Here is a 19,989-nt window from a genome sequence, read left to right as displayed (position 1 = left end):
GTATCACTTTTACCATCCAAGAAAAGTACATCTTGTAATGAAAATAATATTTTTGATACCACTGCTCATTTTTTTTCATTTAATTGGTCAGCATTCTCAAATTTTTAAATATTATGAAAGATAAGTAAAAATAATCAAATTCACATGCACAAAGATTCCGACTGGAAAAATAATGATGGGAAGGAAAAATGAGAGCAATTGAAAAAGTTAATATGGTGATTAAAATGAAGTGACAAAGGAATATAAATAAGAGATTACATTTAAAGCAAGTAATTGGTGAGAAAAAATTTAAAAATAAAAATAAATTTCACAGCACTTGATCAGACATGAACCCACAACCTCCTGCTTATGACTTCGGACATGTCCGAAAGAACAGATACCATATCCAAATAAGTATATAATTCTGGCAATACTGGCCATGACCTTCTCCTTCTGTGAGGATGCACACACATTCCCCAAACTCTTACGGGACTTGGTAAGAATGTCTTCCACGAGTAATGAGTGTGTTGGGGTGGGACACTACGAATGTAGTGTGCGGACATACAAGGTGAGAATATGAGTGTTGCAGGAGGCGTGCGTGAGATAGTCCCTGCAGTTGCACTATCCTCTGTGCTTTTGGTGGCTCAGATGGATAGAGCGTCTGCCGTGTAAGCAGGAGATCTCAGGTTAGAGTCCCGGTCGGGCACACATTTTCACATGTCGCCGTTGATATATATCAACGCCCGTGAGCAGCTGACTGTATTAATATAATTCTAATTCCTGCTTATGAGGCTGGTGTTACAAGCATTATGCTACACAGCTATTCTGTATAACATTTCTTTTTCAAAGTTGTAGAATGGTATGCTGTATTATGAAATTTTTTTCATTGATTACTTGCAATTGAGGGCACACCAGTGTGAATGGTTGAAGGGTGTAATACCTGGACCTTAACCAACAGTACCGTGTGGATACTTTAAAGGCAATCCTACCACTTGTCAGTCTTCTTTCCCTGACAGACTAGTAAATTATGCCCTAATGTTAAGTAAAAGTCAGACACCTTAACTGATAGTATTTTTGCAGCACTTTCCCTCTCATGGTGCTTGACAGTATTTGAGCCAAGGCAAAATAAATTGTAGTTTCAAGGGCTACACGGAGAGCTTTATTTAGAAAGATAAGATGGGTGTTATTAAATCCCCAGATGAATTTTTTGCATTGAAAAAGGAGCTATAAATGCTCCAAAATGACTTGCAAGTAAATATATTTAGTGGCTACATGATGAATATCTTTACTTACACAAATTTTTGAGGTGTTACTTTGTCTGCAGATGTTGGTGTATTTATTATTTTTCTGTAGTGCAATATGCAGAGAGGAATTCTTCTGCAGATGCCCCACGACTTTCCCTTGTCGCTGAGGAAGAACTGTTGGGTATAAACTTTATTTGTAGGGATTTCAATCTGGAAGAGAAGATTGAGGCACTGCCCTCCCTCAGCCTGGAGGAGTTCCAGATGAAGAAGAAGGCTCGCAAGAGGAAAGTCGCCCCTCCTCTGCCACCTCCAGACTCCAAGCTGCCTCCGAAACAGACAGTTCCCTCACCGGCAGTTTCTCCAGACAGCACTGAAGGCAGCAACATTGCAGGTAACGATCTGTCCCTGTTGTCTCAGGCTTAGGTACGCTCGAATGGAATCCTCGCAGAGTTTTAACTGTGTCAAATCTGATAAGTCCTTGAGTGCTAGATGGCTGTCACCGAGAGTAGAGCTCCTGACAGCTGGGACTATTGTTTTGTCCTCTGTTGGTTTGACAAAGCAGTAGAGAACCCTCCAGAGGTGAGCTGAAATTACACTTGCTCACAAAGGTTAGTCAGTCGAATGGAAAGTGAACGGTCAGCTCGGCCACCTGGGAAGTAGTAAGCCGACCAACAATGATCAGTACCCATATGTAACTCATTTTCATCATGCACTTCATGATAAAATCTGCATTGAACATATTAATTGTTAGTACTAACACTATATCCAATGTCAACAATTTCTGGAGAGAAATAAACAAAACATGTAAAACTGAAACAGTTACAGCAAAATAGATACTACAAGTGGTGAAGGTTGCCTCTTTTGAGTATTAGCTTTCAATATATTGATAAATCAAAACTTGCTCATATTAAACAGTGGTGTTAACTGCAATATGAACCTCTCAGTCCAAATATTCTGATACATTGTAGGAGTAGCTAATGAGGAATCCTTTTACTTTAGTTTTCAATGTTTTGATATTTCCAATTTACTGCTGGCAGCCTTTTTGACATATGCTACAGAAGGTGTTTGCTAAGGGAGAAAGAAGTGTATGATGAGGCCATATTGTAATCCTCTCCATTGTACTTAAAACACATACCAAGTAAAACATGTGGATTTAACAAATCAGCTATGACAGAACATTGCCTGAGGAATGACTACTAAATGCAGTCTGAAAAGATTAGAATCTTCCCATCGTATTGAGATTAAGTTATGAAAAAATGACAGAGATTCGATTTCAATGCAACAGATTTTACATTCCAATCCCCCCTCCCCACACACACACACACACACACACACCAGTTTGATGCCACAATTATTAAAAATTGTTTGAAGAATGGTATGATTTCTGGCAGGACCATATTTGCTTAGATTAGTGTTTATTTATACAACTATTGACAGTTTTGTTTATGCAGCCAATTTCAAGTGGGCTTGAGGTAAAAGACGACAAATAAAAGTTGTAAGACCTCAAAACACTAGGCATTTACAACAATCATCCAATGTATTTCATGATTTAATGCTGTAATTATTTATGAAGGGTGTTCAATAAGTAATGCTACCCTTTTTTCTTTCTTGGCCTATTTCAGTTGGAAAAGTGTGCAATTTGTTGTGGTACATTGTGGAATATTCCTGCTTCAGTCCCTATAGATTCATGAAATTCTGATTGATGGTGACATTACACGTAGCAGTCAAAATGGTGTCTCTAATGGAGAATTATCATTGAGTTTCTTTCGGTGGAAAACCAGAGATTTGCAGATACTCATAAATGCTTGCAGAATGTCTGAAGAACTGGCAGTGAGCAAACACATGTTGCAACAAGGTCGTGCAAACCTGTCCAGTCTCCTGCATGCTGGCTGGCCGCGTAAATTTCTGGCCCCTGCAGTGTCGGAATGTACAGACACTCTGTTTGAGGTGAATCACAATCAAACACCTCGCTTCACAACATGACGTTTCTTGGCAGTGCTGACACACTCGTCTACATGTTGGAATACTCAAAAGGTGTGTGCTCACTGGGTTTGTTGCTGCCTAACAAGACCACAAAGAGCAACAAAGAACCATCTGTGCTGTATGTACGTTATGAGGCTGATTGTGACAATTTGTTGTCAAATGTCATTACAGGTAGTGAAACACTGGTTCATTACTTCGAAATGGAAACAACACAGCAATCCGTGGAGTGGCGCTGCACCACCACTTCTCCAAAGAGAAAATTCGAAGTTGCACCCTCAGCTGGTAACATGATGGGAATAGTCCTCTGGGACTGATGGGGTTATTCTGTTGAATTTACTCCCTCTTGGTGCAACAATCAATGCTGCAGTGTTTTGTGCTACCTTTTTGAGCCATTAGTCTTCTGACTGGTTTGATGGAGCCCACCACAAATTCCACTCCTCTGCCAACCTATTCATCTCATAGTAGCGCCTGCAACTAATGTCCTCAATTATTTGCTGGATGTATTCCAATTTCTGTCTAAGTCTACAGTTTTTGATCTCCACAGCTACCTCTAGTACGTGGCAAACTACATCGTGCAAGTACTGGGATTTCCTGTCCATTGTATGCAGTGAGTTGTGTGCTAGATTTTGACAGGGATAGTGAGACTTAACCATTTGTACATCGCACAATTAAGCAGAGTTACAGAAGCACCTGTGTCCAATTAAAAGTCAACATGACTGCCAGCAGTTTGTAGTGATACAAATAGTTTGTTGGAATGGCATCGCACTGCATCTGGGGCCAGATGAGGACACAGCCATACTTGAATTACTGCTAAAACTTGTTGTCGGTTTTGAAAACACTGCATTCACAGAATGTGCATGAGACCTGTTATTGCGAGAGTGGGCAGAATTGGCATTCTTTTTCCAATGTGAGCAAACTGCCTGGACATGACTTTTCTTACCACACGAGTAACATGTCGCATTGCACGAGGGGCAGTCTTGCATGGCTAGCAAAACAGTGACGGCAAGGCTTGACTAGATTTATAGGGGTGGCTACTTGGTTAAAAGGCTTTCTGTGTGTCTGTGTGTGCGCTCGTTGTGGAGGCTGAGTGGGGCAGTCGTGGGGAGAGGATGAGGAGAGGGTGGTATGATAGGTGGGTGGTTGGTTTCCTCTCACTACAAAACAGAATGCACACATGTTTAAAATACACTTTATTACAGGAACCAATTGACTACGTAATGTCAGTGATGTCCAATCTGAAGTTCTGTTGTTAACAGCAATCAAATAACATGTACTAATTCATGAACCTTATCTATGTCCATATCACACACACACACACACACACACACACACACACACACACACACACCACGAAAAGTTTTGCATCACCCCAGTTCCCATAACTCCTGAAGACAGATGTTGATTATGGATATTGTATCATGGACACAGTCCCTTTGACTGTTCAGAGATGTCACTAAACCTGCCCAAAGATGTAAACAACCATGCTTGAGTAGCACCTATTAGACGGAGGGGGTCCAACAGCCACTCAGTTCCAGTCATTCCACCAGCAAGGAGGTAAACAGCTTGTGTTGTCTGTAGTTCAACTATGCCTAGACGGTCAATGCCACAGTTCGATCGCATCTGCATTGTTACTTTGTGCCAGGAAGGGCTCTCGATAAGGGAAGTGTCCAGGCGTCACAGAGTGAACCAAAGCGATGTTATTCGGACATGGAGGAGATACAGAGACAGGAACAGTTGATGACATGCCTCACTCAGGCCGCCCATTGGCTACTACTGCGTGGATGACCTCTACCTACAGATTATGGCTCGGAGGAACACTGATAGCAACGCCACCATGTTGAATAATGCTTTTTGTGTAGCCACAGGATGTCATGTTGCGACTCAAACTGTGCGCAATAGGTTGCTTGATGCACAACTTCACTTCCGACATCCATGGTGAGGTCCACCTTTGCAACCATGACACCATGCAGTGCGGTACAGATAGGCCCAACAACATGCCGAATGGACTGCTCAGAACTGGTATCATGTTCTCTTCACTGATGAGTGTCGCATATGCCTTCAACCAGGCAATTGTCGGAGATGTATTTGGAGGCAACCCAATCACACTGAACGCCTTAGACATAATGTCCAGTGAGTGCAGCAAGGTGGAGGTTCCCTGCTGTTTTGGGTTGGCATTATGTGGGGCCGATGTATGCCACTGATGGTCATGGAAGGTACCGTAATGGCTGTACGATACATGAATGCCATCATCCGACCAATAGTGCAACCATATTGGCAGCATATTGACGAGGCATTCGTCTTCATGGACGGCAATTGACGTTTCCATTTTGTGCATCTTGTGAATGACTTCCTTCAGGATGACAATATCACTTGACTAGAGTGGCCAGCATGTTCTACAGACATGAACCCTGTTGAACATGCCTGGCATGGATTGAAAAGGGCTGTTTATGGGTGACGTGAACTACCAACTACTCTGAGGGATCTACGCCGAATTGCTGTTGAGGAGCGGGACAATCTGGACCAACCCGCCTTAATGAACTTGTGGATAGGATGCCATGACGAATACAGGAATGCATCAGTGCAAGAGGACGTGCTACTGGGTATTAGAGATATCAGCGTGTACAGCAATCTGGACCACCACCTCTGAAGATCTCATTGTATAGTGGTACAACATGCAATGTGTGGTTTTCGTGAGCAATAAAAAGGATGGAAATGATGTTTATGTTGATCTCTATTCCAATTTTTTTGTACAGGTTCCGGAACTCTCGGAACCGAGGTGATGCAAAGCTTTTTTTGAATTGTGTATAATGACTAATGTCCCCTCACAGCTAGCTAAGGTGCAAGATGACGACTGTCACTGTGGAAGGCTAGAGCACAGTGTGACATATTGAGGTGCAATGCAGAGTCCCGATGCGACATACTGAGGTACTAAGGATGAGAGACTGAGACAGCTCTGTCGGCAGGAACAGACTGTATGCACGCTGCACAGGGAGTGTTATCGTTGTGAAGCCTACCTAGGGAGTAAAATTACATCAGATGTAGGAGTAAACTGCAAGCTGAATCTACCAGACAAAGACTGGAAGACCTTATAAAGACAGTTGTTAGGAGTATGCTGCTGTGTGGAAGCGAAACTTTGGTACTCAGAGAAGCAGAATAATGCAAAATAGTAGCTTTTGAGATGAAGTGCTACTGCAAACTGCTTAATATTGCCTGGGTAGGTGAGGTGTCAGATGAAGAGCAGCTCCACAGAGTGGAGGCAGAGAAGCGGCATGTTTGGAAGCTTTTCCAACACAGAAGGGACACATGGGCCAGCCATCTGCTGATACATGATGGTGTCATTGAATGTATTATTGAAGGGACAGTAGAAGGGAACAAAACAAGAGGCAGACTGAGTCTGGAATACATCAACCAAATCGTCAAGATACCACCTATGCCTCACTCGACAGGAAAACAGAAGATAGAAAAGCGTGGTGAGCTGCTGCTAACCAACCCAATGGTTAAAGGCTTAAAAACAAGAACATAACAGAGTGCAGATGAATGCGATGCTTAACATATTTGCAATTGAAACTCGCTAGTAGACTATTTATGTTTTACTTTTATTTAAATTCAATATTTATTGAGAAATAAAGAAATGAACAAATATTGAATCATCGTTTCTTAATAAAATTAACATTTTTATTTTAAATTACTATTTGCACAGAAGTATGAGTAATCGCAATAAATTAAATTTTGGTACACAAATGTGAGATATTAAATAGAAATGAAAATACTTTTTTATCTTTAGAGATAAAACAGATCATTGACTTAAATAATTTTTATCGTTTTACAAAAAGCATTTCACATGTCTATCAGATTTTAATGTTTTCGTATGACCGGTAATTAAAAACAAAAAGATGTTATCTATTTCAAGAAACTATCATTCATTGTTTGTTTATTTATGTTTTTGATAACAAACATGGATTTTAAATAAAAGGAAAAAAAAAGAAGTTGCTACTGGTGAGATTTGAAGCATCAGCTTAACAGTTACAAATCTGTTACACTACACAGACAGGTACCGATGAATCTAGAAATGTCTAGTACTTAATATTTTCAGGTTCAGCTACTGAGAAAAATTTTGGGTCGAGAAAATCAGCCATTTAAGCCACAATTTACTGGCATATTTGTGTTTCACATATCTTAAAGGGTAGAGCACTCCAACTGAAAAAGACCGAGGTTTATTTTTCAGAATTATTTTAGTTGTGTGATAGATTACAAATTTAACAATAATGATGACACAAAGTATAATGAACTTTGTGAGAAAAAAGGTGCTACATGAGTTCTTGAGCAATTTCAAACATAATTGACTTTTGCTTGAAAAAGTCTGATGCATTCTGGCGCACAGCGAAGTATGTTGCAGTCAGGCCAATACCAGCTTATTTCTTAGCTCCTTGCTTTGCCAGTAGATAGCTTCATCTTATCCAAAATAAAAATCTTGGAAACTTTTGTTGGATGTTGCTTCATCAAAAACTAAATCATAATTACAGTAGCGGTGTCTCCAGCAACAATATTAGCAATGAGAAATTGTAGCAGACTACAGCCTTCCTGAATATAAATATACTTCAGGCTGTTCCCATTGAGATATTTCTTCCTCCAGTCCAGAATCATTGAGTTCTTACTCTGGAGCTTCCAAAATTTTGTACACAACAAATCTGATACATTTGTAGCAGAATTAAAGCAAATGGATGTTGCATGAATCTCATTACAAAGAAAGCACACTGTGTGTCAGTCATTTGCGAAGATGTCGCGTTAAGTTTCCTACTGCTTCTTTCAAAGTAAGTTCGTAAATGGACAACACAAGGCAGCACCTGTCAAGGGACAGGTAGTAGTAAGTCCATACATTGTTCTCATATGAAATCAATCCAGTTTTCAAGCAATAGGTTTCTCAAGCAGTGGGGTGAGATATACTCAGGTGTATTCCTTTGAATGCAGTGTTGCGGCCCGGCTGCTTCTTCACAAAGGTTTTAATGGTGCTTGGAAATCTTCAAATATAATTTTTTTTCAAGTTTTTTGCAAAATTTCATTGCAGTACTTTAGGACATTGCTGTCCAGGCATCGCCCTCTAAATCCTGAAAGTACGAACAAAATTGAAGAGTCGCGTCTCTAAGCCATTCTTGTAAGAGCAAATCAGAAAAAGAAGGGGGAAGACAAAAAAATGGAGAGATGGTGGGGGCAGGAGAAGGGGGTAGATGAAGATAAAAAGAGGAAGAGGTATTGAGTGGATAATCATCAGTAAAAAAGGGAAAGGGGAGGCACGTTGACGGAGACTGAATCTAGGAGAGTGGTGGGCTGCAAGGGATTGTTGGAGAGGAATACCCAGTCTCCAGAGTTCAGAAAAGCTAAGCTAAGCATTACATTAAAGTTGTTCTTTAACCTCCTTGTGTGTTGTGTGATTTTCTTTATACTTTCTAGGTTTTGTTTTCCAGTCCCACATTAGTGTGTTTCTGTGTTCGGCAGGGAACAGAGTCACACTGACTGTGGAAGCGACAGCAGTGGTCACCTCCTCTGACTCTGTGTGTTCGACGGCACACCTGCAGAGCGCAGGGGGAGTGACCTTGGCGTCTGCGGTGGGTAGTGCGGCAGACGCGTCACGGCAGCTTGTCGGTAGCCAGAAGCGGAAGGCCCGCAAACAGAGCATCACTAGGCTCGACTCTGACAATGTGCGCATACTCAGGGGTGAGTAGTCAGGCGCACTTCACACTTCTGCACTTGTATGTTACAAGGGATATAGAAAATGCAGACTAATATCCTTAAGGTTAGGTTGCTGCAGAATTCTTGAGCATATTCTAAGTTTGTATGTAATAAATTTTGTTCAGAAAGAATAGCTTTTATCCACAAATCAACACAGATTTAGAAAGCATCGTGATGGCAAAACTCTCTCTGCCCTTTTTTCAAATGATATACTGTGAACCGTGAATGAAGGGCGACAGGCAGATTCCATATTTCAAGATTTCCATTAAGCATTTGACATGGTGTCACACCGAAGATTGTTAAAGGAGGTCAGAGCAGACAGATGAGCCTCCTAGAATGTGACTGGCTCGAAGACTTCTAAAGTAGTATGTTGTCCTCGATGGCAAGCATTCGTTAGGGATAACAATATCACCAGGGGTGTCCCAGGGAAATATGATAGACTGCAATGAAATTTTCAGCCTGCAACAGTGTGTGTGTGCCAATACGAAACCTCCCGGCAGACTAAAACTGTGTCCCAGACTGGGACTTGAACTCGGGAACTTTACACTTCGTGAGCCGAGTTTGAAATGCAGTCTGGCACACGATTTTAACCTGCCAAGAAGTTTCATATCAGCACACACTCTGCTGCAGAGTGAAAATTTCTGGAAACACCTCCAAGCTGTTGCTGAACCGTGTTTCCGCAATATTCTTTCTTCCAGGAATGCTAGTCTTGCAAGTTTCACAGGAGAGCTCCTGTGAAGTTTGGAAGGTGGAGGATGATGATCTAGTGGAAGTGAAGCTGTTAGGAGGGATTGTAAGTTGTGCTTGGGTAGCTCAGTTGGTAGAGCAATTGCTCGCAGATGCAATAGTCCCGGGTTAGAGTCCTTGTCCATTACACAGTTTTAATCTGCCAAGAAGTTACATGATAGAACTATTTTTGTTCTCTATACAGGGTGATTCAAAAATGCATGTAAATATTTTAAGGGTGTATTTGTGAGGTAAATATAAGACAAAAATGTTCTATAAATGTTTTTCCATAAACGTTTAATTCCAGAGTTATCGTTAAATACGAAAGTCATGTCCGTATCAAAACGACGGCAGTGCAAGCAGCAGGATGCCATATTCTGGTACGTAATTCACATACGTATCTCCCAACAGTTGATTCGAAACTGCATGAATAGTGTTTGTTTTTGTTTGCACGTGATGTTTACTCCTACTGTACGGAAGATGGCGCTGATGTTGTTGGTAACGGAAAAGTACGTCCTGTCGTTCGTTCATCGTCGGAAGGCTAAAGGTTTCGTGCACATGATGTACTCAAACAGTGAGTATGCTGATATGCACCTTGTGTATGGTGCAGCAGATGGAAATGCACTTGCAGCAAGACGAAGGTACAGTGAGCTGTTTCCAGGAAGACGGTTACCAAGTCATCAGACGTTTGTATCTGTGGACAGACGTATGCGGGAGTATGGCATTCGTCCTGGGCCACATTCAGGTCGACCACTTGAGCATGCAGTGAACGTCGAGGAACATGTTTTGGACCTGGTAGACCAAGATCCATCTATCAGTACGAGACAAATTAGTGCAGCTGTACGACTTCCACAATCTACTGTATGGCGGCTGCTTCGGAGACAACAGTTGCATCCATTTCACCTGCAAAAAGTGCACAAATTGACACCTGAAGACTATCCTCGCCGTCAGCAATTCTGCCAGTGGTTACAAGAGCGTCATTTGAATGATCCAATGTTCATTCGGCGGATATTATTCACAGATGAGGCCATGTTTACTCGTGCGGGTGTAATCAATTCGCATAATATGCACCAGTGGGCTGTCGAGAATCCTGGCGCGAGAATTGTGCGTGGATATCAACATCAATTCTCCATAAACATTTGGTGTGGTATTGTGGGGAATTACTTACTCGGACCTCATGTTCTGCCTCCAAGGCTGAATGGGCACGCGTACTGCGAATTTTTGGAGGGAGAATTGCCTGGATTGTTACAGGATGTCCCTCTTGCAACACGAGCCACCATGTGGTTTATGCACGATGGTGCTCCCGCCCATTACAGCCGCAACGTAAGGGCGTACCTCAATTCTGCGTATCCACATCGATGGATAGGTCGCGGAGGACCAATTGCTTGGCCAGCCAGATCACCTGACCTGAACCCTTTAGACTTTTATTTATGGGGCCGACTAAAGACATTGGTGTATTCTTCTGCAGTACCGAACAGAGAAGTGCTACAACAAAGAATTGAAGGTGGTTGTGAAATTATTCGTGGAGAGTTGAACGGACTGTGTAATGTGCAGAGATCATTGATGCGACGAGCACGGGTCTGTCGGCAAGTTCAGGGACAGCATTTTGAACATGCATTGCATTAAGATTTGTGCAAATACAGTACAGTACAGTACAGTCTGTAAAATGCTTCAATTTTCCTTAGTTATAGTGCATTGCTGTAGTTCAATCAACAGGACCTAAATTAATACAGTGTTCGCGAGGAATTGTTTCAGTTTGTTACGTCACATTTATTTATCAGTTTGCGTTGTTAGTCCAAATGCACTGTAATTAAACTGTGAACTCTGGGAATTAAATACCTTACGTTGTATTGAATGTATTATCCTGTTTTGTTCATAACTCTGTAATAAGCCAAGTATGGAAAAAATTGTATAGAACATTTTTGTCTTATATTTACCTCACAAATACACCCTTGAAATATTTACATGCATTTTTGAATCACCCTGTATACATAGATGATATGATGGACAAGATAAGCAGAAATCTGCAACAGTTTGCTGATAATGGTGTAGTGTATGGGAAAGTATCATTTTCAAGTGTCTGTAGCATGATACAGAATGACTTCGATAGAATTTCTATTTGGTGTGATGAATATCAACTTGCTCTAAATGTGGGAGGAAGTAAGTTAATGCATATGAGCAGGAAAAATAATTGTGCAGTGTTAGATTACAATATTAGCGGATTTGATCCCATGAGAATAGGAGGTTTATTTGGTCGACACCATGGATCCCCACGCGGTGTAATGCTTAATTACTCAGGCTGGTCACCCAGTATCCCTGAAGTTCCATTAATGTTCCCATGTGCCAGACACCCATCAGTGCAAATCACATCACACATTGGGTAGGATATCTTGGTAATGTGGGAAGGACTGTGGGAGTAGATTTGTGAGAGATGGGGCATTTTGGGACATTTTTAGTGTGTTTCATCCTCTGAGGCATATCCGGCATGGGGGACCCTGTCAGTAGCTGTACTACAATCAGCGTAGACCTCAGTTTTATGCGAACGCACAAGCCTCTCTTCCTGAATGATCAGTACATTGACAAGTTGGTGTCCCCTGAAGAGATATAACCTGTTACTATGTTTAACTTTTTACTGATTCCTAATCCACTGTCATTGCTTCTGTTCAATAGGGTACTTGATAATGGTCTAATATTGAAATAGTGCAATTGTACAATGAATAAAGAAAAAAATGACGGCTGCAGGTGGCATTAATAATCTGCACAATTCATTGCAGTTGCGGCCCTAGTTTCAATGAAGATTATTATGCTTGCATCATTCTCCACTAGAGTGGAGGGGACATTAGTTTAGGAAAATGTGATCCCAGTATTTCTACAAGTGATTGGAAGATGAGCCCAACCCAAGCCAGAGCACATATCCACATTGTTGTGGCAGTGAAAAGCTGTTACTGCTGGTTTGGTTCTAGCTGTGAATGGTTGATTTTTCCAAGTGTTGGAGCTAAGACTAATATTGTTGTTGATAGTGCAGACGAATCTGAGAAAAGTATACTAGGTGTGTTCCGAAAGTATCAGGAATTTTTTGGTTTTTGGAAGTAATTTCATTTATTAATCTACATTAATGTTATATCCTTCAAAGTAGTCCCCGTTAAATGTTATACACTTATGCCAGTAGTTCTTCCAATCTTTGAAACACTTCTGGAACTCTGTCTTTGGGACAGCACTTAGCTCTTTCAGTGATGTGCTTTTAACTGAGCTATGCTTGTAAAATGATTGCCCTTTAAGGTTCTCTTTATTACTGGAAACAGAAAGAATCTGCAAGGGGCCATATCTGGTGAATATGCAGGCCTTAGCATAATCTTGTTTTTCACCAAAATTTCACAAACGAGCAATGAAGTGTGGGCAGATTCACATGGCACAAATTTTGCTGTCACATGTTTCGTACACAAAACATACACAAAGATTTCATGGCATGAGCCAAGTGATGGGCCAACATCATCAGCAACTTCTTTAATTGAGATTTGGTGCTCATTCATTATCATTTCTTTCACTTTTTCCATATTTTTATCTGTTGTTGTTGTGCTACGGTGTCCGTTACACTTGTTACATTCAACGCCTTCATATTCATCTTGGAAACTCCTTGTAAACCCTTGTTTTACTCATAGCGGACTCGACAAAAGCAATATTCAACATTTCTAACAAAAAATTACATGTTGTTCAATCTTTAGAGCAAAATTCTCTGAACCATTTTTAAAACAAACCAATAATTGCCACTTGTAAGCAAACACATGTAACCACCTTGACGACTGACAGCAGGCTAAACATCCAATATGACTATCAGTGTATTGATATGTTTCTGACAGAACACAACAACAAGAAATCATATGAATTGGGCTAATACAACTCATGAAATTACAAAATTCCTATTTTCTTAACACTACTTGCGTATGAGAGGTATAAATTACAGAATAAAGTGTTGCACTATAGCTGAAAGGAATGTATTTCTACCTCTGGGAAAGTGATTGCTACAGAGAATTCTTGATGCGGCTCAATAAAGAAAATGAACAGTTTGTGTAGCTGTGTATGTTGAACAAAATACGAATGACCTGGCAACAATGCTATGGTCTGATAATACGCATCTCAACTGGAAAGTGGGGGGGGGGGGGGGAGAGGAGGAGGGGGGGTTGAGGGGGGGGGGGAACAGACTACCCGAATATAGGTGGAAACAACTGAAAGAAACATGATTCACCCTCATTTACATGCTCATATGTTTAAACATTTTGTTTTAATATTTTAATGTTGTTGTTATTAAAATCAAAGACATTTGTGGGACATCGAAGTGTGGGTAAGAGCAAGTTATATGGACAGTGAGGGGGAATAACTGTAAAAAAAAAATTCCTCCCAGGATCTAATCCTAGATTTGAGCAGGAAAAATATATCTAAAAACAAAGATGATGTAACTTACCAAACGAAAGTGTTGGTATGTTGATAGAGACACTAACAAACACACACACAAAATTCAAGCTTTCGCAACCCACGGTTGCTTCATCAAGAAAGAGGGAAGGAGAGGGAAAGACGAAAGGATGTGGGTTTTAAGGGAGAGGGTAAGGAGTCATTCCAATCCCGGGAGCAGAAAGACTTGTTTTCCCCCTAAGGTAAGTCTTTCCGCTCCCGGGATTGGAATGACTCCTTACCCTCTCCCTTAAAACCCACATCCTTCAGTCTTTTCCTCTCCTTCCCTCCTTCCTGATGAAGCAACCGTGGGTTGCGAAAGCTTGAATTTTGTGTGTGTGTTTGTGTTTGTTAGTCTCTCTATCAGTATACCAACGCTTTCGTTTGGTAAGTTACAGGAAATTTAAAATTACTTTTCCCAAAAATTTAACCTTTTATAAGTAGGAAAATAAATTTTCTTTTGTAGCCTGAGTGTACATCGACACATGTTCTATTTCTTTTGTTGTAGTGATGAGTGGCTTACCTCCAACATAGCAGCTACCTATTGCTCATGAACATGTACTGTTTTCTAAATTTGTGCTTTAAAGTTTCAATGATGACTTGCAGTTTTGGTTTTCTAATTCTTTGCAGATACGGCAGTGGTTGAACCAGCCGTCCTCAGCAATATTGCGCTGTCTTCGTTGGCCACAATTGCTGTCACAGGAAGCAAGCTAGTGAAATAGTAAGTAGTACCTGCTGGGAGAAGATTTTGTGAGAAGTTTGAGGAGAGTTTGGGCTGTGCAAATACTGGTGCTAGAGTCTGTAGCTGTATGAAGATGGTACGTGGATTAATGAATGTATCAGGAATGTGAAATGTTTTAGGATAATTTGTAGTTTGAACAGCCTAGAATTTGCAGACGTGATTTGCCATGTCTACAATATTCATTCGTTGCTTTATTCGTTCCATTGTAAAACTGAGTGTACAGTTTTATCTCTGTGCAGCACTGCTGCTCCCAATGAAATGTTTTAGTAAAATTATTTGCAGAGATTATATTTCCTGAAATTGCACTGTATGTTTTTTATTATTATATGGAAAGTAAATCATATATAACAGTGTGGAGCTAAGTCACCAGATTTTGTTCCTTTTATTGAGCTATTTATTTAATATCATTTGAGACCTGATTAAAGAAGCTTAGATTGAATTATGTATATGTTTATATTTTCCAGTGATTTAATAGTTATTTACACTGGAACCAGTGTGTATTCTTTAGATAATTCATCTTAAAAGCCTGGTTTCATTGTTATCATTTTTTTGTAACGTGCCCAGTGTGATGATGAACTGAAAGAATTTAATGTATGGAAAGTTTTAATGTATTTGACAGTATGGTCCACTTCTGTGTGATGTTTGTTGTTGAGTAGTGTATTTGTTTAGTGTGTTAGTAAGATCGATGTCGGCAAGTGTTTCTAATTGTGTTAGTTGGAGTCTTGCTGTTTATGCTCGCAGCACATATCATCTGTTTTCTGCAACCTGTGTCTTGAAGTAACGGTTATTAGTGTCACTTTTTTGTATACATTATTGATGCTGAATGGATAGTAGTTTCTGCAACAGTGTGTGTAATCCCAGAGTAGGTGTGTTTGCTATTCCAGTTCTGCTCAGATAGATAGTTTATTCAATTAGTAAAGACTGCAGGAATTACATGAGTCACTATTATAATCTTGTAATTGGCATTTAATAACATAACATTAGTGTACAAGATTTGCACTTGTACAGCTATTCCAAAAGTGAAAGGAGTGGAAAATAACAAAATAAATGTGCTGTATGTATTTTTGGAGTGAAGGTATTCAACATTAGAGCCCTAACTCTTCAAAAGTGGTAATTATCACGTTACCAAATAAAGTCTTTTACAGATTTTGTGCTGTCTTTTGTAAATTTGTAAATTCAGTAGCAGCTGCAGAATTAGAGATCATGTATTTCTAGTTCAGCCAGTGCTAACCACACTAACAAGATCTGTTTTATAACAGGGTTTTTTGTGCTGTGATCCTAAATTATGCAGTGGAGCATTATAAAGGCAACAAAACTGCATACATACCCATTTTATTTGTAAAAACTGAAAAGTGTTGGGAAGACAGGAGATAATGTTCTAAAAGTGTCCTTATGAAATTACCACAAATGGAAAAAGATTTCACAATAAATGACAGTTTTAAAATGTTCTTTGTAAGTGTAAAATGATGTCTAATAACAGAAAAAAATCTGATTCTAACTGCACTTCCTCAAGATTGTCCAGTGGCAGTTACTGTGGCCTTTTTTGTGAATTAGTCTGACTTTTCTGTTTTGTTAGTGCTGTCTGTGAAATATGCATATGTATTCCTTCCTGTCATTCTCAAGGACAGATGATATGTCTGCAATCAAACTAGAGTTGGAAATTCTGAGCTATGCTGAAGAAGCTTTCCAGTTATCTTTTAAGAGCAGCTTATTGATTTGCCTGACAAATATACTAAACCCTGCAGTAGCTTACGAATGTATGTGTAAGTACAAATTATTAGTTCCTGGATGTTGTATAATGTCTGCAGAATGGATATTTATGAAGCGAAATAGTTGTAGTGTGTATTTTGATTGTATTTCTGTGGAGATATACAAATAATGAAAAAATAAGTGTTCTGTTGAAAATTGTATTTCCTGGAATCAGGCTGGGGATATCTTCTTCAATTGGTGCTACACTATAGTCAAAGCAAATACACTTGAGATCAGAAACCAGATTCTTTAAAGGAAAAAGTGTATGTATATATAAAACATATTTTTTTGTTTCTTCCATCTGTATATTTTGTACTTGAGATAAGTTTTTGGATGGTGCTTTTGTAACTTATCTGATAACAATTATTATAATTTTACCATCATCATCATTATTGTTGTAGCCCATAGATGTTGTTAGCAGGGTCCCACTTGCATTTAAAAAGATTAACTATTGAGGTTTATCTTGTTGTAATTGACTTTAACTGTTTATTTTTTACTTCATCCTCACTATATGTTCATGAGAAGTGGAAGCAGATCATCATGTAGTTAAACTCCACTCAAGCCTATGAGACAGTTGAAAGTTATAATGAATTGTAAATACACAGTCATAATTTCTCCTGTATGGGAGGCTATGTTTGGCAATAGTTCTTTTAACCTAAAGTGTGGGACCTGCACATTTTGTTTATTTTATAAAAATGTTTATGCTGACCGTACTGTTTACACATGTATATGATATTTGAGATTTTCTGTGTGTGTGTGTGTGTGTGTGTGTGTGTGTGTGTGTGTGTGTGAGAGAGAGAGAGAGAGAGAGAATTATAATCACTCTTTTGAGATACCAGTATTAATGTTAGATGTGTTTGTGTACTTGTTGTGTGGTCATAACTTGTATAAAACCAGAGATTTCATGGAAGAAACCTTTTTAAAGTTTTTTTCGGTACAAGTTGTTCTTCAGAAGGTAGTGCAATGCTAAAAGATTGAGCATATTTTTCTGTGACGGAAATGGAAGTTTTACGAAGCTGTGAAACATGAATAGTAGTCACATCTTTCTTGTAAACTCAATCAGATGCAGAAGCTGCACATGTTTGTGTGTCACAGCCAAGACTGCTTTTGTAACACTGTTAAGTTCATGCACTATGCCATATAAAATTTGTTACTTTAAGTTTTGTTTCTTGTTTGTTATTTTACTTCCTTTCCCTTCACCTGCTTTATTTTCCTCTTCCTTAATACACTATCTTTAAACTATAAGTTTATTTCATTGTAAAATAAAGTTCATGAAATGTTGCCTTTCAGTAAACTGTTTTTGGAAACCGATTATTTTAAATGAACTTCATGAAAAGTGTGAATGAAAAGATCTTATCACAACTTCATTAAGAGTGATTTGATGTTAGTGTGACACACACTTTTTATCAGATGAGATCCTGTATAGTACAAACGGCATTATAACTATTTGCTGCTGAATAAGAGGCTTATCTCACTAGGGGTAAGATAGATACTGCCTACAGGAAAATTAAAGAGACCTTTGGAGAAAGGAGAACCACTTGCATGAATATCAAGAGCTTTGATGGAAAGCCAGTTCTAAGCAAAGAAGGGAAAGCAGAAAGGTGGAAGGAGTATATAGAGTGTCTACACAAGGGCGATGTACTTGAGGACAATATTATGGAAATTGAAGAGGATTTAGATGAAGATGAAATGGGAGATACGACACTGCGTGAAGAGTTTGACAGAGCACTGAAAGACCTAATTCGAAACAAGGACCCGGGAGTAGACAACATTCCATTAGAACTAATGATAGTCTTGGGAGAGTCAGCCCTTACAAAACTCTACCATCTGGTGAGAAAGATGTATGAGACAGGCGAAATACTCTCAGACTTCAAGAAGAATATAATAATTCCAATCCCAAAGAAAGCAGGTGTTGACAGATTTGAAAATTACCGAACTATCAGTTTAATAAGTCACAGCTGCAAAATACTAATGCGAATTCTTTACAGACGAACGGAAAAACTGGTAGAAGCTGACCTCGGGGAAGATCAGTTTGGATTTCATAGAAATATTGGAGCACATGAGGCAATACTGACTCTACGACTTATCTTAGAAGAAAGATTAAGGAAAGGCAAACCTACGTTTCTAGCATTTGTAGACTTAGAGAAAGCTTTTGACAATGTTAACTGGAATACTCTCTTTCAAATTCTGAAGGTGGCAGGGGTAAAATACAGGGAGCGAAAGGCTATTTACAATTTGTACAGAAACCAGATGGCAGTTATAAGAGTTGAGGGGCATGAAAGGGAAGCAGTGGTTGGCATGGAGTGAGAGGGTTGAAGCCTCTCCCCGATGTTATTCAATCTGTATATTGAGCAAGCAATAAAGGAAACAAAAGAAAAGTTCGGAGTAGGTATTAAAATCCATGGAGAAGAAATAAAAACTTTGAGGTTTGCTGATGACATTGTAATTCTGTCAGAGACAGCAAAGGACTTGGTAGAGCAGTTTAATGGAAAGGATAGTGTCTTGAAAGGAGGGTATAAGATGAACATCAACAAAAGCAAAACGAGGATAATGGAATGTAGTCAAATTAAGTCGGGTGATGCTGAGGGAATTAGATTAGGAAATGAGACACTTAAAGTAGTAAAGGAGTTTTGCTATTTGGGTAGCAAAATAAACGATGATGGTCGAAGTAGAGAGGATATAAAATGTAGACTGGCAATGGCAAGGAAACCATTTCTGAAGAAGAGGAATTTGTTAACATCGAGTATAGATTTAAATGTCAGGGAGTCGTTTCTGAGAGTATTTGTATGGAGTGTAGCCATGTATGGAAGTGAAACGTGGACAATAAATTGTTTAGACAAGAAGAGAATAGAAGCTTTTGAGATGTGGTGCTACAGAAGAATGCTGAAGCTTAGATGGGTAGATCACATAACTAATCAGGAGGTACTGAATAGAATTGGGGAGAAGAGGAGCTTGTGGCACAACTTGACTAGAAGAAGGGATCGGTTGGTAGGACATGTTCTGAGACATCGAGGGATCACCAATTTAGTGTTGGAGGGCAGCGTGGAGGGTAAAAACCGTAGAGGGAGACCAAGAGATGAATACACTAAGCAGATTCAGAAGGATGTAGGCTGCAGTAGGTACTGGGAGATGAAGAAGCTTGCACAGGATAGAGTAGCAAGGAGAGCTGCATCAAACCAGTCTCAGGACTGAAGACCACACAACAACAACAAGAGGTACAGTTTAAAACTATGTTTTCTACGCTTAGACTCGAGGTTTTTAATCTCGATAGTTAATATCCTGTGACAAGGATTGTTCATCAGACTAACTTTTAAATTCTTCATTCTAGAGAACATAAAGTTTTTTGTGTTTTGATGGGGTACATGTGTACACACACCTACACTAATTTGTGTT

At 39.6% G+C, this 19,989-nt stretch overlaps 1 protein-coding gene across 1 annotated transcript in view; it reads left to right on the top strand.

Moving 5' to 3' along the window:
• Window positions 1–17,755, top strand: part of LOC126210302 (uncharacterized) — a 90,791-nt gene extending 73,036 nt beyond the window's left edge. The window contains exons 10-12 of the mRNA XM_049939497.1: window positions 1,424–1,614; window positions 8,700–8,918; window positions 14,736–17,755. Of these exons, the coding sequence (XP_049795454.1) occupies window positions 1,424–1,614; window positions 8,700–8,918; window positions 14,736–14,827 (502 nt within the window). The 3' untranslated portion in view covers window positions 14,828–17,755. The remainder of the gene's footprint in view (window positions 1–1,423; window positions 1,615–8,699; window positions 8,919–14,735) is intronic.
• Window positions 17,756–19,989: the final 2,234 nt, after the last annotated feature.

Source organism: Schistocerca nitens, chromosome 10 (genome assembly GCF_023898315.1).
Source record: "Schistocerca nitens isolate TAMUIC-IGC-003100 chromosome 10, iqSchNite1.1, whole genome shotgun sequence".
Lineage (NCBI taxonomy): Eukaryota > Metazoa > Arthropoda > Insecta > Orthoptera > Acrididae > Schistocerca > Schistocerca nitens.
This window is presented reverse-complemented; position numbering and strand designations above follow the sequence as displayed.